The sequence below is a fragment of the Euleptes europaea genome, chromosome 18 (genome assembly GCF_029931775.1).
Source record: "Euleptes europaea isolate rEulEur1 chromosome 18, rEulEur1.hap1, whole genome shotgun sequence".
NCBI classification, from domain to species: Eukaryota; Metazoa; Chordata; class Lepidosauria; order Squamata; family Sphaerodactylidae; genus Euleptes; species Euleptes europaea.
In genome coordinates, this window is record NC_079329.1 from 21,649,163 (window position 1) to 21,669,750 (window position 20,588).

Genomic DNA, 20,588 nt, shown 5'->3' on the forward strand with positions numbered 1-20,588 from the left:
AGGAGACGCAGCCCAGCTGCTGGAGACTCAGGTTGGCTGGGTGTGAAAAGAAGAATTTCTTGGGTGCGGAGGACCCTCCGTCAAAACACGCTGGAAACCCAGGAGAAGGCAGGTTCCCAAATGCCAAACTCTTTTGTGTTATAATCCAAGCCCATTTTCACGTGCCCCGGGGAAGGAGGGGTGGAAATCTGGTTTTAGGCTCCACCCGTCGAACCTCAGCAACCCTAAAAACACGGAGGTGCACTGGAGGATCATTTGCCCAAGGGTCTTGGGTATCCAGATAGGGTCCAACTCCTCCTTCCCCCGAAAGGAAGAGTAGCAGACTATCCTGTCCCACTTCTGTGCTTGCAGCAAACCTCAGGCCTGCCCCCTGTATGTTCCTCCCCTCCCCTGCAGACGTCCCTGCAGATCAGAGACTAGACAAAGGCGCTCAAGGTGCGTCTCGATTGCCAGCTGAGCATCCTGCCGGCATTTATTCAGTCACTTGCCGCTGCCGCCGGGGGAGCTTTTGTCCAGTTGGAACAAGGCCAAGATGTCGAGCATTGCTTGCTGAATGTGGGATCCCAACCGGTGTGCATCCTGTAGAAGAAAGGAGAGGAAACAAGGAGGGCTAGAAACTTGCACCGCATGAGGTGGAATATTCTTGGGTTTGATGCCCCACTCCTCCACATGAGCAGCGGACTCTAATCTGGTGAACCAGGTTGGTTTCCCCACTCCTCCACATGAAGCCAGGTGGGTGACCTTGGGCTAGTCACAGTTCTCTGAGCCCCACCTGCCTCACAAGGTGTCTAATGTGGGGAGAGGAAGGGAAGGAGATTGTAAGCCAGTTTGATTCGCTTTAAAAGGTAGAATCATAGAATCATAGAGTTGGAAGGGACCACCAGGGTCATCTAGTCCAACCCCCTGCACAATGCAGGAAATTCACACTACCTCCCCCACACACACCCAGTGCCCAGAAGATGGCCAAGATGCCCTCCATCTCAGGAACTGCCTAAGGTAATAGAATCAGCATTGCTGACAGATGGCCATCTAGCCTCTGCTTAAAAACCTCCAGGGAAAGAGAGCTTACCACCTCCCGAGGAAGCCTGTTCCACTGAGGAACCGCTCTAACTGTTAGAAAACTGTTAGGTAGAAAAAGTTGGCATATAAAAACGAACTCTTCTTCAAAAGAAGACTCCCTCCAGACACTAGCCCATTTGGCCTGAAGGAGAAATCTTTCCTGACCCTCAGCACTTACTGCAACCTGCGATAATGGCTTGTGGAAGCTTGGATACGTATTAGACCCTGATTCCTGCCTAGGCCTCAAGAACTCCTTATCCACACTCCTCCCCCTTCCCACAGAATCCAGGATTCGTGGCCCTCACTCACCGTCTCTCGACTGGAGATTTTGCAGGACACGTGGAAGTTAATGAGATCTTCGCCGACAATGATGTATGACACTCCGTATCCATTATCATCCACCTGTCCAGGGGTGGAAAGAAGGGAAAGAACAACCTGAGAGGGAACCCCAGATTCCAAAGTTCCGCCCTCCACCATAGATAAGCACTCCTAAGATAAAGGTAAAGGTCCCCTGTGCAAGCACCGGGTCATTCCTGACCCATGGGGTGACATCACATCATGACGTTTCCTAGGCAGACTTTGTTTGCGGGGTGGTTTGCCAGTGCCTTCCCCAGTCATCTTCCCTTTACCCCCAGCAAGCTGGGTCCTCATTTGACCAACCTCGGAAGGATGGAAGGCTGAGTCGACCTTGAGCCGGCTACCTGAAACCAACTTCCGTTGGGATCGAACTCAGGTGAGCAGAGCTTGGACTGCAGTGCTGCAGCTGACCACTCTGCTCCACGGGGCTCCTAAGCACTCCTAGAGAACCCAAAGGAATCCTGGCTCTCAGGCCACTCCATCACTAGGCCTCCCTCCTCCAGAGAACCGAGCAACCCCGGCTCTGCTCACCGGCCCAAATCCACCTCCACACGAAACGTAGTCTGGATGGTTCTTGAGATCAAACAGCTCCAGTTGCTGGATGGGGGTTTGGCTTGTGGAGAGGCGCCACGGCTCAGACAGCACCTGGCCGAGAGGAGAAAGGCATCAGGAACCTCTGCCAGTGCTCCTCCCCTGCTCCCTCCGTATGGCTACTGTCCACAGAAACGTTTGTCCTATCGTAATATTTCAAGGGTTATGTAACTTCAGCCAAATATCCCTCAGGATAAATAAATTGCGATTCTAGTCCATATTAAGGGGTGTGGTTACAAAACAAGCAGATAATATCTGTAGGAGCACAACAGATATCATGTCAGTGCAGAGTCTAAGCATACAGGAGCCTGAGGAGGTGACATATGGTGTGTGGGGGAGGATAAAGGTAATATTGCTAGAAGTTACTTCTATATATGCCATGTGTGCATATGCCATCCTTTTCTTAAAAAGGTAAAGGTCCCCGGTGCAAGCACCGGGTCATTCCTGACCCATGGGGTGACGTCACATCCCGACGTTTCCAAGGCAGACTTTGTTTGCGGGGTGGTTTGCCAGTGCCTTCCCCGGTCCTCTTCCCTTTACCCCCAGCGAGCTGGGTGCTCATTTGACCGACCTCGGAAGTATGGAAGGCTGAGTCAACCTTGAGCGGGCTACCTGAAACCGACTTCCGTCGGGATCGAACTCAGGTCGTGAGCAGAGCTTTTGACTGCAGTACTGCAGCTTAACACTCTGCGCCTGGGGCTCCTTGCGCCACGGGGCTCCTTTCTAGCAGGACATTTTCTTAGCAGGACGGTGCCAGCCGCATATTTTAATAGTATAATATTTTAATGTTAATATTTTATATTTGTTATTTGTTTTATTGTTGTTTTTTAACTCATTTATGCTGCCTCCTGGAGCATGCTCAGTCCTCATCAGGCCAGTTAATCTGGTTAATTGGCAAAGTCACATTCTCCTGCTCACCTGAGGGGGACCCTGGGGTATCCAAAACCCTCTTTGTGGACGGCCTGGGTTTGCTTCTTTCATGATTAGCAAAGGGGCCACCCCAGTGTGAGTTATGGAGATGCCTAGACAAAGATCCCTGGGAAATGGAGCCTATGCAGGAAAAAGGCCCACTAAAAGATTGTTTAACAAGAGAAAAGGAGAGAGGAGATGCACAACAACTTGGCGAACACAGCTTCATGCTTGGCTTTGATGGGGGAAGTATATATGAGATGGTGGATGGGTGCAGAGACTGGTATTCTCTCTTTCCTGGCTGGCTCAAAATACAACATGGGAATAGAGGAGTCAGTGCATACGCATACCCTCGCCACACCGGCACCAAACAAAACCTCAACCCAACAAGACATACCTCACGCAGGAAGGGAGAGTCCAGGCAAAGATATCTGGAGACGACATAGAGGCAGAAGAGATGGCGATCGATGCCCTCGCCCGTCATGGCCTGCCTGTAAAGGTTCTGGTGTTTTTCAGCTGCCACACGGAACAGGTGGAGTCTTGTGCCAATCTGGGATCAGAGACAGGTGAGGATTTTGTGGATGATTTGGACATTCTTGGTTTCATTCAGGCAGTTATACTGGGGAATCCAAAGCGCCTTGCAACATTTGCCCCTCCTCCATTTTATCCTCGCAGGAAACAATCTGTGAGGTATGTTAAGCTGAGGGACTCATCCTAGGTCACCCAGCAAGCCTCCGGGGCAGGGTGGGGATTCAAACCTGGGTCTCCCAGATCACAGTTCAACTCTCTAACCATGGCACATCACTCTCTTCATTTATCTATTTCACAAATTGCAATTAACCTCTTCCCGCTCCCTTATCAATCTCAGTGGCCAGACAAAGCCAGCCCAGAACCTCAGACCTGAGTCATCATAGGAAAACAAATCTATTATTTGCTTATGCTTGATCAGTCTAATAATCAGTTTTCTCTACATGCACCATACATTTCCCCCCAATTACATCCCAGCATTTATAACTCCTACTAACGGCCTCGGGATGTGGAATATATTAGAATATATAGTATAACCTGATCTCATCAGATTTTGGAAGCTAAGCTGGGCCATACTTGGAAGGGAGACCTCCAAGGAAGCCTCTGCATAGGAAGGCAATGGACAAACCACCTCGACTTAATCGCTTGCATTGAAAACTCCACCAGGGATCGCTATAAGTTGGCTGAGACTTGACACCACTTTACACACACGCTAAAGGCCGCAGCACGGTATACATCTCCCCTCCCCATTTTAAGCATGCAAAAACCTTAGGTGGTGACACAAGGGTGCTGAATTTATAAAGATAAAAGTAAAGGTCCCCTGTGCAAGCACCAGGTCATTCTTGACCCATGGGGTGACGTCACATCCCGACATTTTCTAGGCAGACTTTGTTTACGGGGTGGTTTGCCAGTGCCTTCCCCAGTCATCTTCCCTTTGCCCAAACTGGGTACTCATTTTCCCGACCTCGGAAGGATGGAAGGCTGAGTCAACCTTGAGCCGGCTACTTGAAACCAACTTCTGTTGGGATCGAACTCAGGTCGAGAGCAGAGCTTGGACTGCAGTACTGTAGCTTACCACTCTGCACCACGGGGCTCCTTTCCAAAAACCTTAGGTGGTGCCAAAAGGGTGCTGAATTTATAGCTTAACAGAGCTATTCCACCAGGCCTATGGCTGAGGCCTGCTACCGTTTTCCAACAGTCTTGGCCTCCCTATTGCCCCTGCCCACATACACACTTCCAACTGGATTTATTACATTCCATGTGGGGAGATTTGACTGCCCAGAAGCCCTGCTGTGGATTTCATGCTATCGGGAGCGCCATCCTAAACATTTTGCGGATGTTTTACTGATTATGTTTGGGGCAGGTTTTTATTTGTGTGTGTGTGTAAAGTGCCGTCAAGTCGAAGCCGACTTATGGCGACCCCCTTTTTTGGGATTTTCATGGCAAGAGACTAACAGAGGTGGTTTGCCAGTGCCTTCCTCTGCACAGGTTTTTATTTACAGCCTTTTTAACATGAGTTGATTGTAATTTTAGTGTATGTGTTGGTATTGAATTAATGCTGCGTAAGCCGCCCTGAGCCCAGGGGGATATAAGATCAACAAATAATAATAGTAAGTGACCCCTTGCCTGGCTGCATAGTCCCCCAGGATGATCAGCGCCCCTAGGTTTTTGTCCCCTTAGGACCTCTCATCTTTGCAGCTTTGGGAAACCAGCTAGGAATCCATGCCACTGTAGCCCTCTACGCACAAGTCCGAACATGCAGAGAAGAGTAGGCATGAGCATGCTAGCCCTACTCCGTGCCTCTGCATGGCCACTGGCTCGTGAGCACAGATGCCTAGGCGCAGAGGCAGTATCCATGCCATTACCCCCTTCCCATGATGCTTTCTGAACATTGCTGATCATAGAAGGGAGCATATGCGTAGACATTGCGCCTCCACATGTATGCACCATGTTCACAAGCTAGTGATGGCATAGAGGCAGGGGGTGGGGCCAGTATTAGGGTTGCCAGGGGTTTGGGGAGGGGAGGGACTTCAATGCCTTAGAGTTCAATTGCCCAAGCGGCCATTTTTCTCCAGGTGATCTGATCTCTATCGGCTGGAGATCAGTTGAATTAGCAGGAGATCTCCTGCTACTAGCTGGCAGTTGGCAACCCTAGCCAGTATGCTCTTGTCGGCGCTCCCTTTCTGCATGTTCAGTGATTGTGCAGAGGGATCGTGTGCAGAGGGCTTCCACGATAAAGAGCAGAGTATGAAAACTAATCAGTGCAATCGTGAAAATCTAGCCAAGTCTCTAGTCCTCAAGGACATGGTCCAAATTAAGAATTTCGGATTGTTGTAAATCAAACTTTAGTCTTGATTCCAGGGCTTTTGTTTTTGTTTTTTTGTAACTTCACTCTGATTCTGGGACTCACGCTCTGGGTAGGATCCACCATGGCCCTGACAAAGTTGCAAGACTCGATTGTGCAGGAACGGACGGTCTCCGTGCGGCCCTCCCGAAAGAGACGTGTCATGGACGCTTCGTAAGTGAGGCAGAACTTTTTCTTGTCCTGGAAGAGCAGGAGGAAGGAATGCCAGTTAGGGAGAGAGGAGCCACAGCTGAAAACTGAATCAAGGTTGCCCCCTGACCAGGGACGGGGCAAGTTTTTATAGTCTTTCCATCCCTATCTCAATAGCAAGGCATGTAGGGCAGGAGTAAACGTAATAATTCCCCCACCCCTTGCAGGTTGGAACCCAGAACTGGTCATTATAGACTCCTAAAAGCAAACCCACTCATTCATTCACCCATTCTTAGAACTGTGGGGCCAAACCCATCCATTCATAAAACGGTGGGACTAAACGCACCCTAAGTCATTGATGACCTGGGACCTTGACCAAGCATCATAGGACTGTGTTCACTTGCCTGCCTGCCTAGCAACAATTTTCTCATTCACACCTAGTGTCATACCCGAAAATGAGCCAGTTGCAGGACAAGTTGGATGAAGCTGTCCGGACTGCAGCGGCATTTCTTGATCAGGCCTTTGCCAAACTCTTTGAAGGGGAAGATGTAGAAATCGATGTCGTTGGCCAGAGCCTGGGCCACAGAGAAGGATTGCAGGATCACCTTTTGGCACTGCGGACAAAGGCGGGCGGAAGGCATTAAGAAGGCACACAGCAGAAAACAGGAAACCTCCCAATAAACTCCCCATTCAGCCATGACCCTCCCTGGCTGGTCAGGAGCCAGTCACTACTGCTGAAGCGGAGTGTCCGTCATGATTCTGCAAGAATGCAGGAATGTAGGGGAAAGCACAGCAGAGGATATATATTGGGCACTGTGACGGCCAGGAGATTGTCCTACCCTGAAGTTGACCCGAATGGCACAAGAAAGGGAAGAGAGAGAGGCCCAAAGGCAACATAAAGTCAAATTAAATAAATTAAAAATGGGAGAATTAAGATTAAGGGCTGAGTTGGGAAATACTAGGCTAGGTGATGAAGCCTGCTACGCTGACCAAAAGAAAGTTCCAAAATTTCTAAAAGGAGATAATATTGAAGCCTTAATTCCAATCTCACCTCTGGTGGGATCTCCCACTGCAGTTTTTGGGGTGCAGGAATGCCAGGTTCGATGTCACCTTTGCAGTTCCCATTGGCATCATAGCCCAGCTGGAATGAATCTGTGGCAAGGGTATACTAGGAAGAAAGCAAATTAAGAAGAAACAGTGTAGCTGAGCTTTTGCCATCTCTTGCCCTGAGGGCTCAGCTACACATTATGGATGATTTCTTCCATTTTAACACTATTTTTTTTTCTCTTTTTTTTCTCTTTTGCAAATTTAGCTGCCAGGATTGCTTTACCAAAAAGAGACAAAGGGAAACTTCAGCCCTTTCCTTCTCTGTTGTTTTCTCAATGGAAAAGACCACCAGCCTTGAATTGCTTTTTCCTCGCTGGGGGAAACTTGGTACCTATACTTTTTCTCCAGCAGGTGGAAGAAGCAGTTTGAGAGTGGCTTTCTCCAGCAAGAAAACAGCAGCAGAGAAAAGAGTTAAAGGCCTTTTATGTAGGGACGTTTCCCCGCGGTCACCCCCGCCGACTGCTTCGGGGCTTCCTTTTGATTATGCAGGCCTTTTCCGCCCGTCAGAGGTCGCCTCGCTCTCCCCACACGTTTTGCCGGTGTTTTCCAGATGCTGTTTTAAGCCAGAATCTGGAAAATGCAGGCAAAACGCGGCCCCCGACAGGTGGAAAAGGCATGCATAATCAAAAGGAAACCCTGAAGCAGTCTGCGGGGGTGACCATGGAGAAACGTCCCTGAATAAAAGGCCTCAACGTTTCCCTCTCTCCTCCTCCTTGATAAAAGCAATCCTGGAAGCTAAAAGCCCTACTTGGGAACTCATCCACAGGGTCCCTTTCCCTGATACAAACCACACTCCATTCCCCTGGACCTCACCGCAACCCTACCCCAAATGGAGCACTGTATTTATTACATTTATATCCTGCCTTAACAAAATTTAAGGTGGCATCCAAAGGAATCCCAGGTGCCTTCCCATCCGGGAAACTGATCAGATCCAGACCCGCTCGATATCAGAAAGACTATACCTCCCAGGAGCCAGCATGGTGTAGTGGTTAAAGTGTCAGACTAGGATCTGGGAAACCCAGGTTCGAATTCCCACTCTGCCACAGAAACTTGCTGGGTGACCTTGGGCCAGTCACACACTCTCAGCCTCGACCCTGGCAAGTATTTGGATGGGAGACCTCCAAGGAATACCAGGGGCATTACTGCAGAGGGAAGCAATGGCAAACCACCTCTGAACGTCTCTTGCCTTGAAAACCCTACAGGGCCACCATGTCTGCTTGACTTAAAGGCATTTTACATCACACATACCTCCCATAGGTGACCAATGACAGGCGCATCAGCCCAGGAGTGTTCGGCATTCAAGCCAGACTTCCCGTTGCGGTAAACTATCAGCGTAAAAGATTTGTCAAACCACCTGTTGGGAAAGAGCCTGGAATTGTGATCCTTCCCGTGGTTATGACATTCCTAATGAGAATCCCAAGCATCGCCAGGGCTTGCAAGAAAGGAGGCGGGGGAACTAGGCTGTGGAAACAGTAGTATGTGGCGGGGGGAGCTTCCTCCCCTCACGGCAGAGTCCCAACCCAAACTGAGGTCCTTCTCACTTGATTTATAAAGGGGGGGAAACAACTCTTGCGAACAGAACTCCCAGAGACACATCTGGTTTGTGATGCCTTGAGGGTGGGGATGGGGTTGCCAGGTCCCTCTTCACGACCGGCGGGAGGTTTTTGGGGCGAAGCCTAAGGAGGGCGGGGTTTGGGGAGGGGAGGGACTTCAATGCCGAAGAGTCCAATTGCCAAAGTGGCCATTTTCTCCAGGTGAACTGATCTCGATCGGCTGGAGATCAGTTGCAATAGCAGGAGATCTCCTGCCACCATCTGGAGGTTGGCAACCCTAGGTGGAGAAGGACAATAAAAACAGAGGAGAAAGCAAGATGGGGAGGGGAATGGGATGGGGCGGGACAGCTGAAAAGGGCTTCTTTCCAAAGTGGGGTGGAGCTGGAAGGAAACAGCCCCCCCTTTCCCATAACATGCTGCCCAGAAAGGCTTTTGGCAAGTGGGTGGGAGGCACATTTCATCTGTCTGGCATGTGATAAGAGAGCTCCATAGTTCCAACTTGGGGGGGGGGGGAAGGGGAGAAGATTTTTTTGAAACCAATGCAGAACTCTCCACATGTGGCACACCAGCTGTGCTGGGGAAAGTTTAATACTGTCACTCATTCAGATTGCAGAAGTACACCCCCACCGGGGAAAAGCAGCACAGTTTGGAGAGGTTGGCAGATTACATGCAGCGGAGCAAGCCTGTAAAGGGGTTACCACATTATGTATTCCCAGCGATGTATTAAGAGTTGGAAAATGTTATAAAAAACATCACTTTAAAAGGGTTTTTGGATGCCGTGGCTAAAAAATGGTTGGAAGACGTCTTCACAGCTAAAGGGGCCAAACGAAGTGCGAACAGTATTTTTTTATAACAGTTTCAAACTCTTAATACATCGATGGGAAAGCTGCGTACCCAAGGTTGGGTGAAAGAAAAAAAATATATAAGTCTACGTATAAATACTGAAAGTATAATTTATTAGAAGCGCTATATAAAAGTTAAAATTATTTAAAAGCATTAAAATAGCACAATGGCATTTCCTGAGGTTGATAACCATAACCACATACCAAACGCGTTTCGGTCTATGGGGCCTTCATCAGTGGTTAATTAAAACTTGCACACATTTACAGAAATACAGTAATAAATACAAATACAAATACAAACAATTCAAACCCAACCAGGCATGTGTATATGCTGTAAATTCTATTCTCAATTACTCAAACATCTGGTATAATAGGTTCTTGTTGTAATACTGGTTAGTATAAGTCTCTCAAATACTATGTGTGCAGGTATCAACCTAGTAAAGCTTATATATATTTTTTTCTTTCACCCAACCTTGGGTACCCAGCTTTTGTTTTTAGGTTGGGTTTTATTCCCTTCCTTTTTTCTTCCACTACATTGATGGGAATACATAGAAAGTGCAAACAGTATTTTTTATAACATTTTCAAACTCTTAATACATCGCTGGGAATACATAATGCGGTAACCCCCTAAGTTTCGTGCACTAAAACATTCCAGTGGGGAGTCACAGGGGCCACACTGAAGCTGGGGCTTATGGCCTCGCCGTGGGAAAACCAGCAGAAAGACCTGCGAAAGGGAAAGGGTTAAGAATCTCCTTTCCCAGTGCCATTGCTCTGATCAGATTTGGAGCCTTCTGCATGGACCTATTTGTTTTTAAAACCAGGTAAAAAGGGGGCAAGTTGCTGGATAATGCACTTCCAATCCACTTTCAATGCACTTTAATGACAGTTTGCAAGTTGATTTTGCCGTTCCGCACAGTAAAATCCAGCTTCAAAGTGCATTGAAACCGGATTGAAAGTGCATTATTCGGCATATGCGGAAGTGCCCATTGTAAAGTCCATGTGGAAGATGCACAGGTTGTTGATCAGATACACTGTGGGATATCTGTTCTCAGAACTTAATTTCCAGGCACGTGGGGGCCTGATTTGGATCAAGACCACAGCCCGTGGACTACAAAGGTGTATGAACATGATTGGCACTCTGCTTCCCGTAGTACCCCCAATCAGGAAATGGGATAGTGCCCCCTGCAACATCGCTAGGACCATGTTCCCAAAGGGAAGACTCAGCAGAGCGCTATCCCCATGGGATCTGCTTCTCCCACTGTTGCCCAGAGCTTCTCCTATTGGGAAATGGGCGACCAGCCCAGCTTCGCCAGTCAGGCATGGGTTCTTGTCAGGCTGTGGGCCACGGCAGGTGAACAGACATGCCCACCTAATGCCATCCCAAATGGGAAAGTTTGACAGCTTTTTCTCATGAAAAACACGCAATGCCATCTGGATGGCCCAAGCAGCGGCACCCACCTGTCACAGCATTGCCCATGTAGCAGGGACTTGGCGTAGGCGTCCAGCGCCTGAGCTGGCTTGGGGCCCTGCAGCCCTTGTTCGCTGGTGTCCAGGGTGACAAAGAAGGCGGCTTTCTCCACTATGCTCAGAGACTGTTGGTTCTTCCCCGACTGGAAGTAGGCTTGCCGGGCCCGGGCCCAGGGGTCTCTGCAAAGAAGACGACGACAATTAATTAGTTTTTATATGCCGTCTTTGAGGCTTATTGCACCAACAATTTACAGCATATTATCATTGGGCTTGGTGTGTGTGTTTTGGATGCGTATTCTTCATTTCTGATCGCACCGTGCCTGTTAAGACTGCTCCCAAGACGGTTTATCGTCATATCGACATATCGCGTGGGGGAGCACTGCGTCATGTCTACGTCGCTGATGCTTCCCCGCCTCCCCTCCCCTTTGTGCCAGCAGGAGAGCCCTGACTTGTGTGTGTGTGTGTGTGAGTGTGTGCGGGCGCTCTCTTTATCCCTCAGTCTCTCCCTCTCCCCCATCTGCTGCTCGCAGCAATTTTGCTACTTTTCCAGCCCTTGCCCTCCTCTGCATTCCTTCCCCCTCAAGCCCATGAACCGTTTACAAAATCCACTTCAAGGACATTCCATACGAGGGAAATGTTTGATTGGGACCCTGCATAAATAAAAATGGTTTCAATGTTCCAACGTTCCCGTGTTCCTTTGTAAGACCACAAGCACTGGGGGGGGGGGGGATTAAGCAACAATAATGATTGGTGGATGCAAACGGGAGGGGAGGGGGAAGGTGGGATGGGAGGAGAAAGGCTTTTCATTGGGTGTTGCAAAAAGAGAGGAGGAGAACTGAATGGCGTATATAACTGAACGCACCCCTTGGATTGCCGGTTTTGAAACGACATAACGAAATACATCATGGTATAGACCCAACAAGAGATGGATTGACTCAATAAAGGAAGCCACAGCCTTCAATTTGCAAGATCTGAGCAAGGCTGTCAAAGATAGGACGTTTTGGAGGACTTTTATTCATAGGGTCGCCATGAGTCGGAAGCGAATTGACGGCACTTAACACGCACACATAGGCGTTTTGGGGAAAAACAGATGTCTGACGCTTCCAAAGCATTTCCAAGCCGAAATGGGAGGTCTGAGGTGCAATCTAACCTGGATAACACTTTTTTAAAACGTAGTATATACTGAGTGCATTAGGTCCCTTTCTCTACCTTTTAAGGAGAATCAAACCGGCTTACAATCTCCTGCCCTTCCTCTCCCCACAACAGACACCTTGTGATGTAGGTGAGGCTGAGAAAGTTCGGAGAAAGCTGTGACTAGCCCAAGGTCACCCAGCAGGCTTCACGTGGAAGAGTGGGGGAACCAACACAGTTCTCCAGATTAGTCCGCCGCTCATGTGGAGGAGTGGGGAATCAAACCTGGTTCTTCAGACTAGAGTCCACTGCTCTTAACCACTACACCAGGGGTGGGGAACCTTTTTCCTGCCAAGGGCCATTTGCACATTTATAACATCATTTGGGGGCCATACCAGGTGTAGATCTCTGAGTGGGGGGGAGAGGCTAGGGTTGCCAGGTCTCCGGCCACCACCTGGAGGTTGGCAACCCCAGGGGAGGCCATGCAGAAAAGGCCTGGAGGGCGCCCCCACTCCCCTGGTCCTCCCCCCTCCCAGGCAGGAGGGCAGCCAGCAGTGGGCCCGAGCAAACGAGGCGCCAGGGGGGCACAGCCCGCGGTCGATCAGCAAGGGAGGAAGGGAGGAAAGGGAAGAAGGAAGGAAAACAGAGAAAGAGGAAAAGGGAGAGAGGGAGAAAAAAATGGAAAGGGGGGGAGAAAGAAAAGGACGGAGGGAGACAGACAAAGAAAGAGACAGAAAGAGAGGGAGAGATAAAAGCCTTCCCTCCCCACACACACACACCTGCCGGCCCCATGCAACTGGACCCCAGGCCCTCCCCCCAAGAGTCCACAAAAGGCCCCCTGAAGACCAATCGGCTTTTGCGCGCATGCTCTGCCGCCGGGAGCCGCAGGCCTCTTCCCCCCCTCTCGCTGCTCAACAGCCGACAGGCAGCTAGAGGGGCTTACAGTGTGACCCGGCGTTCCTGCATGCTGCAGCAATAGGGGGCAGCCTTGGGGGAAGCGTCCCTCCCCCTCCTCTCGCCGACCAACACCAGTCAGCGAGAGGAGGTCCAAAGGGCGCTGCAGCGCCCCTGCAAGCCGTGGCCCGTGGAACACCCTCGGGGAGGGCCGCCCTGTGCTGTGCCTCAGCGGCAGGGCCCTGGAGCTCCCGAGGGCCACAAAAAATGTCCTCAGGGGCCGCATATGGCCCTCGGGCCTGAGGTTCCCCATCCCTGCACTACACTATACTGGCTAACAAGAGCTGTTGGGGTTAGTGGTTAGAATACTGGATGGCCTTGGGAGACCTGGGGGACCTTAGGAGGCTTGGGAGACCAGATCCATGCTCAGCCACTTTGGGTGCCATTTATCTCACAGAATTGTTCGAATAAAAGAGCATGGATACAATCAACGTACCCTGCTGGGTATGCTGGCCATCTGTGGAAAGGCCTAGTTGTTCTGGGTTTGAAAATTAGGGTCTTTCTTCCTTCGATTATGGGAGGAGCCAGCCAACCCCTTTGACCCTGCTAGGGGGGCTCTGGTAAAACAGAGCGATTCAAGGGGGAGAAGTATCGAGGGCCAAGCCGAGCCGCATAGTGGGCCTGGTACATGTGTCCTGTGGAGCTATGGGGATGCAGTCATCCCACGAAACCTCCACAAAAGGTGCAACGCTTTGTTCACTCCACAACACCTCCTATTTTACTGGTTTTTCAACAAGACCACCTGTGCTTTCAATCCCCGCATTTGGGGTTTCAAAGAACTGAAGCAGTGCTAAGAAAGATACAAACAGCAGGCTCTGCTCCTCGCATCAGGAGAAGGGAGTGAAAGAAAGGATAAGAGAGAGTAAAGTCACCAACTTTTGAACTGGTTCCTCCAGCTGTCCTTTTGATATCGGTTTACTCTGCGAGCCAAAATCAAGTGATAGTATGCCATGAAAAGCTTAATTTGCCCACTCATTAAACTCTCTACTAAGAACATTTTTAACCTGTCCACTGGCAACCTTATAAAAACAGTCCCGCCAGATCCCTCTTGCTCACACCACCCAAGCAAGGGCATCCCGTCTTCTTTAGAAGAAAGGAAGTGTTTTCTGAACACACACACACACACACACACACACACACTTCTCCATTAGGGGGACCATCTGTGAATTGGCCCTAGGATGGAGTTACAGGAATATACATTTGAGAGCCGTTCTTATCATAGAATTACAAAAAAGGTTCTTTCTGATTCTGTCTCAACAATTCTTTAAAGGATATTATAAAGAGAAAAACTGATCAATTATATATGCATTGTCATTCATCTGTAACTTAACATTAAACACACACCTCTAGAGGGGGATAAAAGGACTGACTGTATTTAAACCTGTTCTTTCCAAGTTTATATATTGGCTTTGAGCTGCAGAGCCTGAACTATTCCCTGATTCCACTGGAAGAAAATCAAGCACATTTCTCCTTCCTTGAAGAGTTGATAGGAAAGAGGGGATATAGAAGGGTCAGGTAAGGATGTGGGGAAGGGCTTTAGCTCAGTGGTAGAGCATCTGCCTGGCATGCAGAAGGTCCCAGGTTCAATCCCCGGCATCTCCAGTTAAAGGGACAAGGCAAGTAGGTGATGTGAAAGACCTCTGCCTGAGACCCTGGAGAGCCGCTGCCCGTCTGAATAGACAATACTGACTTTGATGGACCAAGGGTCTGATTTAGTATAAGGCAGCTTCATGTGTTCAGTGTTCAGGACCACGGGAACATAGGGAGTTGCTGTTGCCGGAGCATTAGAGAGGTGGGTCAAGGCAAGGGTGGTCTACCTCTCTCCAGCAGTCATGACCGGCAGCTTCTCTTCGCCAGGCAGAGGTGGCGTCGAGTCGTCCAGAATCGACTGAAACTGCGCCTGAAGCTCCCGAGGTTGCAGCAGCCTCCCGTTGTGGTACAACCAGACCCGAAAGAAGCGCCCGGCGTGGTATACTGCGATGTGCTTGCTGTCTCTCAAATGCTGTATTCGGTCTGGGGGTGGGGGGTGGGGAGGAAAGGCAGTGGGTGTGAAGGCTAGCGATTTGCGGTAAAGCACTAGCTTCGCAGGCGGTTTCAAGTTCAATCCCCTGGCATTTGTGGTTAAACAGGATCCTGAGCGGGTTTACATATGCAGGAGAATGAGGAGGCGGTGTCAAGAGTCATGCCAAGAGTCATGCTTATTCATGCTTATTTCTGTTCAAGTGTATCTATTGGTTTTACTGTTCAAGTGTATCGAGTGGTTTTGTTTCTCTGAGATGTTCAAGCTGTCAGGAGTCATGCTGTCCATGGCTCTTGACATGAGTTAGGCCCATTGCTGTTCAAGTGTTAACCTTTGGTTTCGCTTCTCTGAACCGTTCAAGCTGTCTCCGCTCCTTTCCTCCCTCCCTGCTCTGCCCCCCTGCTCTGACTTTGAGTCTCTAGCAGGCAACTTCAGTATTATGGCTTGCTCACTCCCTACGTCCTACCAGGCACCGTTATCTCCTAATTCCCAGGCCGCTTGGTTTTGTACCTGGGATGACTCTGTGCTTAAAGTTATGCTTTGTAGTTTGGTTTGTCATCAGCAGCTTTGAACCTGTGGATTGCTTAATGCTGTATCTGCGGCTCCTGAATAAACGTTTACCTGCTTTAGACCTGCCTGTCTGAGCGAGTGACTTTTTGGGATTGCCGAGGTTGGCTGGAGAACCTCACAGGCGGTGCGGAAGCAGAACGCTGAGGTGGCAAAAGGCACCCCCTTCAGATCGCAGGAAGTAGATTCCAGCGTTGGACGTTCCTTCGCATTGAAAAATGAAACTCGCACGTAGAAAAGTAGCACATGGAGTTGCTAGCTCCGGTTGGGAAATTACTGGAGATTTGAGGGGGGAAACTGGGGTGGGGGCTCAGCAGGGATGTGCTGCCGTATGGCGCACCCTGCTGCTAGGTTCCAGGTGGAGGCTGAAATTCTGGAATTACAATTGATCTCCAGGCTACAGATTAGCTGCTTCTTTGCCAGGGACCTTCTTGTGGGAATCAGCGAGTTCTCACAGTGAAGGACCCATTGGAGATTTCAGCATCGTCATTCCTCCCCTGATATCCTCACTGGCAACTCATTCCACATAGTTTTTCGAGCCCCCGCTATTTTCCGAGCCTCATTTATCAACCGATCCTAACCTCCCCGTCCACGGGCACGCCATCTGCCTCAATCTCCTGCCTACTTACATCTCCCCCACACTTTCACTTCTGCCCTGGCTAATGTTCTCCCCGATTCCCCACTCTTTGCCAGTCCCCTTTCGCCCTTTAGCCAAACCCGTTCCCTCACATCCTCGTCATTATCACAGAATGGAAATTTGAGGGAAAGAACGTCATTTTCCCCCCTTCCTGTGAAACCACCTCTGCTGTTTTGGGAGAAGGTGACAATAAAAGGAACTGCCCCACTCCAAGGGGCCCAACTCCAAGTAGGGAGGGGCTGTGGCTCAACGGTAAAACATCTGCTTTGCATGCAGAAGGTCCCGGGTTCAAGCCCCACCATCTCCAGTTGAAAATGAATGGGAAGGACCCCTGCCAGAGACCTTGGAGAGCCACTGCCTGCCAGAGTAAACAATACTGACCTGGACAGACCAATAGTCTTACTCAGTATAAGGCAGCCTCATGTGTTCAGTTTCGGTTCCCCCATTCCTGAAGGGCCCTCCCCCCATTCTTGAGGGAGAGAACTGAGTTCCCCAAAACAGCAAAGGGAAGGGTTCAAAAAAGAAGGGGAGAATGTTTCAAGCACTCCCCAGCAGGTTCTTGAGGGGGGAATAAAGTGCGCTGGAGCATCATACCTCCCTCCATGGCTGGGATGCGGGTTGTATTAAACATGCGTTCAAATTGAGCCGAGCACATGGGCAGGCAGCCCTGGATCATCATCTGGGGGAAGCAGAGGCAGAAGGGGGGAAAGAGAGAAATGGAGAGAGAAGCAGTCAAGATGTTATGCCTGCAAAGCTGCCTTGGGGGGGGGGGATACTCTCAGCCCCCAGACAACATCAAGAACCCTCCAACACAAGTGCCCAGATCCCTTCTCCCAAAAAGTTAGAAAGGTCAAGCCAAAGCATGCAGGGCAAAGCTCAAAATGTAATATCCAAGACTGCAAAATGTAATATCCAAGACGGGGGCATCTGAGCCTTGCATGCGCGTGTCCTCATGACGCACAGCAGGGGCAGCAAGAGATCCAGAAAGGCTGCGGGTGGCGACAGATTTGTAGAATTCAACCTTTATCTAGGACAGTGGGGTTCTCAAGAGTAAAATTCTGGCATCTCAGAATTCGGAACCGGATCAGAAAGCCCGTCAAGAGACACCACAAAGCAGAGGCACCCTGCAAAAGGCCCCTGGCCGGGGGGTAGGGTGGGGGGTTTGTTTCACAGTGCCTCCTGAGTCACTTACCCAGCCCCACCCCAGGTATCCGGGTGGTGTTGAAGAGACGTTCCCACTGAACTGCACAGAGGGGGATGCAGGAAGAAGGGATTGTGTTCTGTTTTGAGATGGGAGGGGACCCCAGGATTAGATTGGGAGAAAACATACAAAAACGGGGGGCGAGGAATCAATGATGGTTACCGCACTTGTATTCCCAGCGATGTATTAAGAGTTTGAAAATGTTATAAAAAATACTGTTCACACTTTCTATGTATTCCCACCGATGTATAAAGAGTTTGACAACGTTATACTGTTTGCACTTTGTTTGGCCCCTTTAGCTGTGAAGACTTCTTCCAACCATTTATAAGCCGTGGTATCCAAAACCCCTTTTAAAGCAATGTTTTTTATAACATTTTCAAACTCTTAATACATCGCTGGGAATACAAAGTGCGGTAACCCCCAATGAACAACACACAGTTAAGGACCGTTTAAAGTCAACTGAGAAAGGATTTGTTAAATAAGTAAGGAACAAGAAGAGTTGGTTTTTATATGCCGACTTTCTCTACACTTAAGGGAGACTCATACTGGCTTACAATCACCTTCCCTTCCCCTCCCCGTAGCAGACACCCTGTGAGGTGGGTGAGGCTGAGAGAGTGTGACTTGCCCAAGGTCACCCAGCTGGCTTTGTGTGTAGGAGTGGGGAAACCAATCCAGTTCATCAGATTAGCGTCCACCGCTCATGTGGAGGAGTGGGGAATCAAACCTGGTTCTCCAGATCAGACTCCACCACTCCAAACCACTGCTCTTAACCACAACACCACGCTGGCTCTCTCTCTCTCAAGAGAACCAAAACCTGAAAATTTTAGGCCACGCACACCCCTCCAATTAACACAAGGCATGCTGGCTAGAAAAGGAACTTCTGAAAACTACTGTCATGGTGTCCTTGATGTAGCTTTGACTGCACACAGAGTGACTTAAAGTTCAGATCCTGCACACAGGGCAAAATTTGCTGTATTCCCTTTATAAGAGCTGAGTAAAAATATTGTGATGGCAGTTTAGGTTCATGCTTGAACATGACTGAGTCCAGAACTTTAGCAGAGAGACCTCTGGGAAAAGTGACCCAAGGGAAAAATATCTAGGTAGGAACATAAGAAAAGCCCCGCTGGATCAGACCAGGGTCCATCAAGTCCAGCAGTCTGTTCACACGGCGGCCAACCAGGTGCCTCTAGGAAGCCACAAACAAGGCGACTGCAGCAGCACCATCCTGCCTGTGTTTTACAGCACCTAATATATTTTGCATGTTCCTCTGATCCTGGAGAGAATAGGTATGCATCATGAATAGTATTCATTTGGACTAGTAGCCATGGATAGCCCTCTCCTCCATGAACATGTCCACTCCCCTCTCAAAGCCTTCCAAGTTGGCAGCCATCAACACATCCAGGGGCAGGGAGTTTCGCAATTTAACTATGTGTCGTGTGAAGAAATACTTCCTTTTATCTGTTTTGAATCTCTCACCCTCCAGCTTAAGCGGATGACACCGCGTTCTAGTATGATGAGAGAGGGAGAAAAGGTAGGTTGGGTCTACGCTGAATTCCAACACGGCCCAATCTCTACCTCAACATTTTGGGAGCAAAAAGCTTCCAGCTGCTCCACCCCCCACCCCCAATCCACCACAGTTACCCAGATTTTGTTCTCACTTACAGGCTTGATCTCCTCTCGGGTGAGCTTCCGTCGGTACAACAACATGGCATAGACAAGGTTCCCAGCGCGAGCGGCCTGGACTGGAGTTGGGGTAACAAATAGGAAATCCTACAAAACGAGTGCACAGGAAGGGGTCAAAGAAGCTGGAAGTATCCCCCCACACCAACGTACACACTGAAGCCAATCTGCTATGGTGCTTAGTGGTTAGGATTATAGAATTTATCTCTCCCTAAGGAGAAATGTTATCTTACTTAACGTAACCACCTCAGGCACAGATACAACTTCTGCTTGGCATGCAGAAGGTCCCAGGTTCAGTCCTCAGCATCTCCAGTTAAAGGGAGTAGGCAAGTAGGTGATGTGAAAGACCCCTGCCTGAGACCCTGGAAAGCTGCTACCAGTCTGAGTAGACAATACTTACTTTGATGGACCGAGGGTCTGATTCAGTATAAGGCAGCTTCATGTGTTCATGTGTTCAACTTATTTGAACTGTTAAAGTTCTTTTTATTTTGACAAAGCTTCAGAATAATAAATGTAAGATAAAAGCAATGAAATATATGAAAAGACGAAAAAAATTCAACAGATCTGAATAAAAGGCCTTTTACATAATAATGTAAAATATTAATTTAAAATGTTATATTAAAATAGATTATATAAATGAAAAATATGTTTATGAAAGGTATGTTTTGAGCCTTTTATAGGGCTGAACCCTGGTTAGTATTTGGATGGGAGACCACCAAGGAAGACCAGGGTTGCTGTGCAGGGGAAGGCACTGGCAAACCACCTCTGTTCGTCTCTTGCCATGAAAACCCCAAAAGGGGTTGCCATAAGTCGGCTGCGACTTGACGGCACTTTACACACACACATAGGGCTGAATCCTATGACAACACAAAATCTTTTCCCGGTTTCTGAACACTCACCATCGCATAATAGTTGCTATTGACCATCAGAGGGCCTCGTGAGCTGAGGTAAATGTACTGTTCCCACCAGTCACTCACCTGGGGAGGTCAGAAAGGAGAATTGAAACAGACAGACACACACACACACTCGCGTTCTGTTTGTATACTCAGAGGAGCATCCTCTCCTCCCCCTTTTTTAATATATATTTTATTTATTTTATATTAGGGGTACAGAAGGGGGAAAAAGGGATGGGTCGTAACGGGATGTCCGTCTAAAGATAAAAAGAAGAACCGCATAAACACTTCGGCTTGAAAGATTAATCTAGCAGACTATGTTGTAACTTTCATAACTTTTGTTGTTAGCGATTATCCGGGCAAGAATATAAATGCATTCAAAGGATAACCATCTTATGTGTTTTATAACCATCCAAACAATTTTTCTGTCTTATGGTTTTATAGTGTTTGATTTTTAACGTTGTTTCGATTAACTTTCATCCTCAAAGTATCTGTAAAACAGTTTCCATTTATCAGTATATCGATCGTAAGTCACATCGTCAGTTTTGTTCATCATATGGGCCATTTTGGCCATAACTGCATACTACATTAGTTTATC

At 48.9% G+C, this 20,588-nt stretch overlaps 1 protein-coding gene across 1 annotated transcript in view; it reads right to left on the reverse strand.

The window, feature by feature from the left end:
• Positions 1-471: 471 nt before the first annotated feature.
• Positions 472-20,588, reverse strand: part of CPT1C (carnitine palmitoyltransferase 1C) — a 44,252-nt gene continuing 24,135 nt past the window's right edge. Inside the window, exons 7-19 of the mRNA XM_056863912.1 lie at positions 19,997-20,074; positions 19,080-19,187; positions 17,409-17,496; positions 14,810-15,005; positions 10,899-11,087; positions 8,294-8,399; positions 6,990-7,106; positions 6,388-6,552; positions 5,855-5,989; positions 3,314-3,466; positions 1,948-2,061; positions 1,369-1,461; positions 472-579 (exon numbers count right to left, since the gene is read on the reverse strand). Coding sequence (XP_056719890.1) covers positions 481-579; positions 1,369-1,461; positions 1,948-2,061; positions 3,314-3,466; positions 5,855-5,989; positions 6,388-6,552; positions 6,990-7,106; positions 8,294-8,399; positions 10,899-11,087; positions 14,810-15,005; positions 17,409-17,496; positions 19,080-19,187; positions 19,997-20,074 — 1,641 coding nt within the window. The 3' untranslated portion in view covers positions 472-480. The remainder of the gene's footprint in view (positions 580-1,368; positions 1,462-1,947; positions 2,062-3,313; positions 3,467-5,854; positions 5,990-6,387; positions 6,553-6,989; positions 7,107-8,293; positions 8,400-10,898; positions 11,088-14,809; positions 15,006-17,408; positions 17,497-19,079; positions 19,188-19,996; positions 20,075-20,588) is intronic.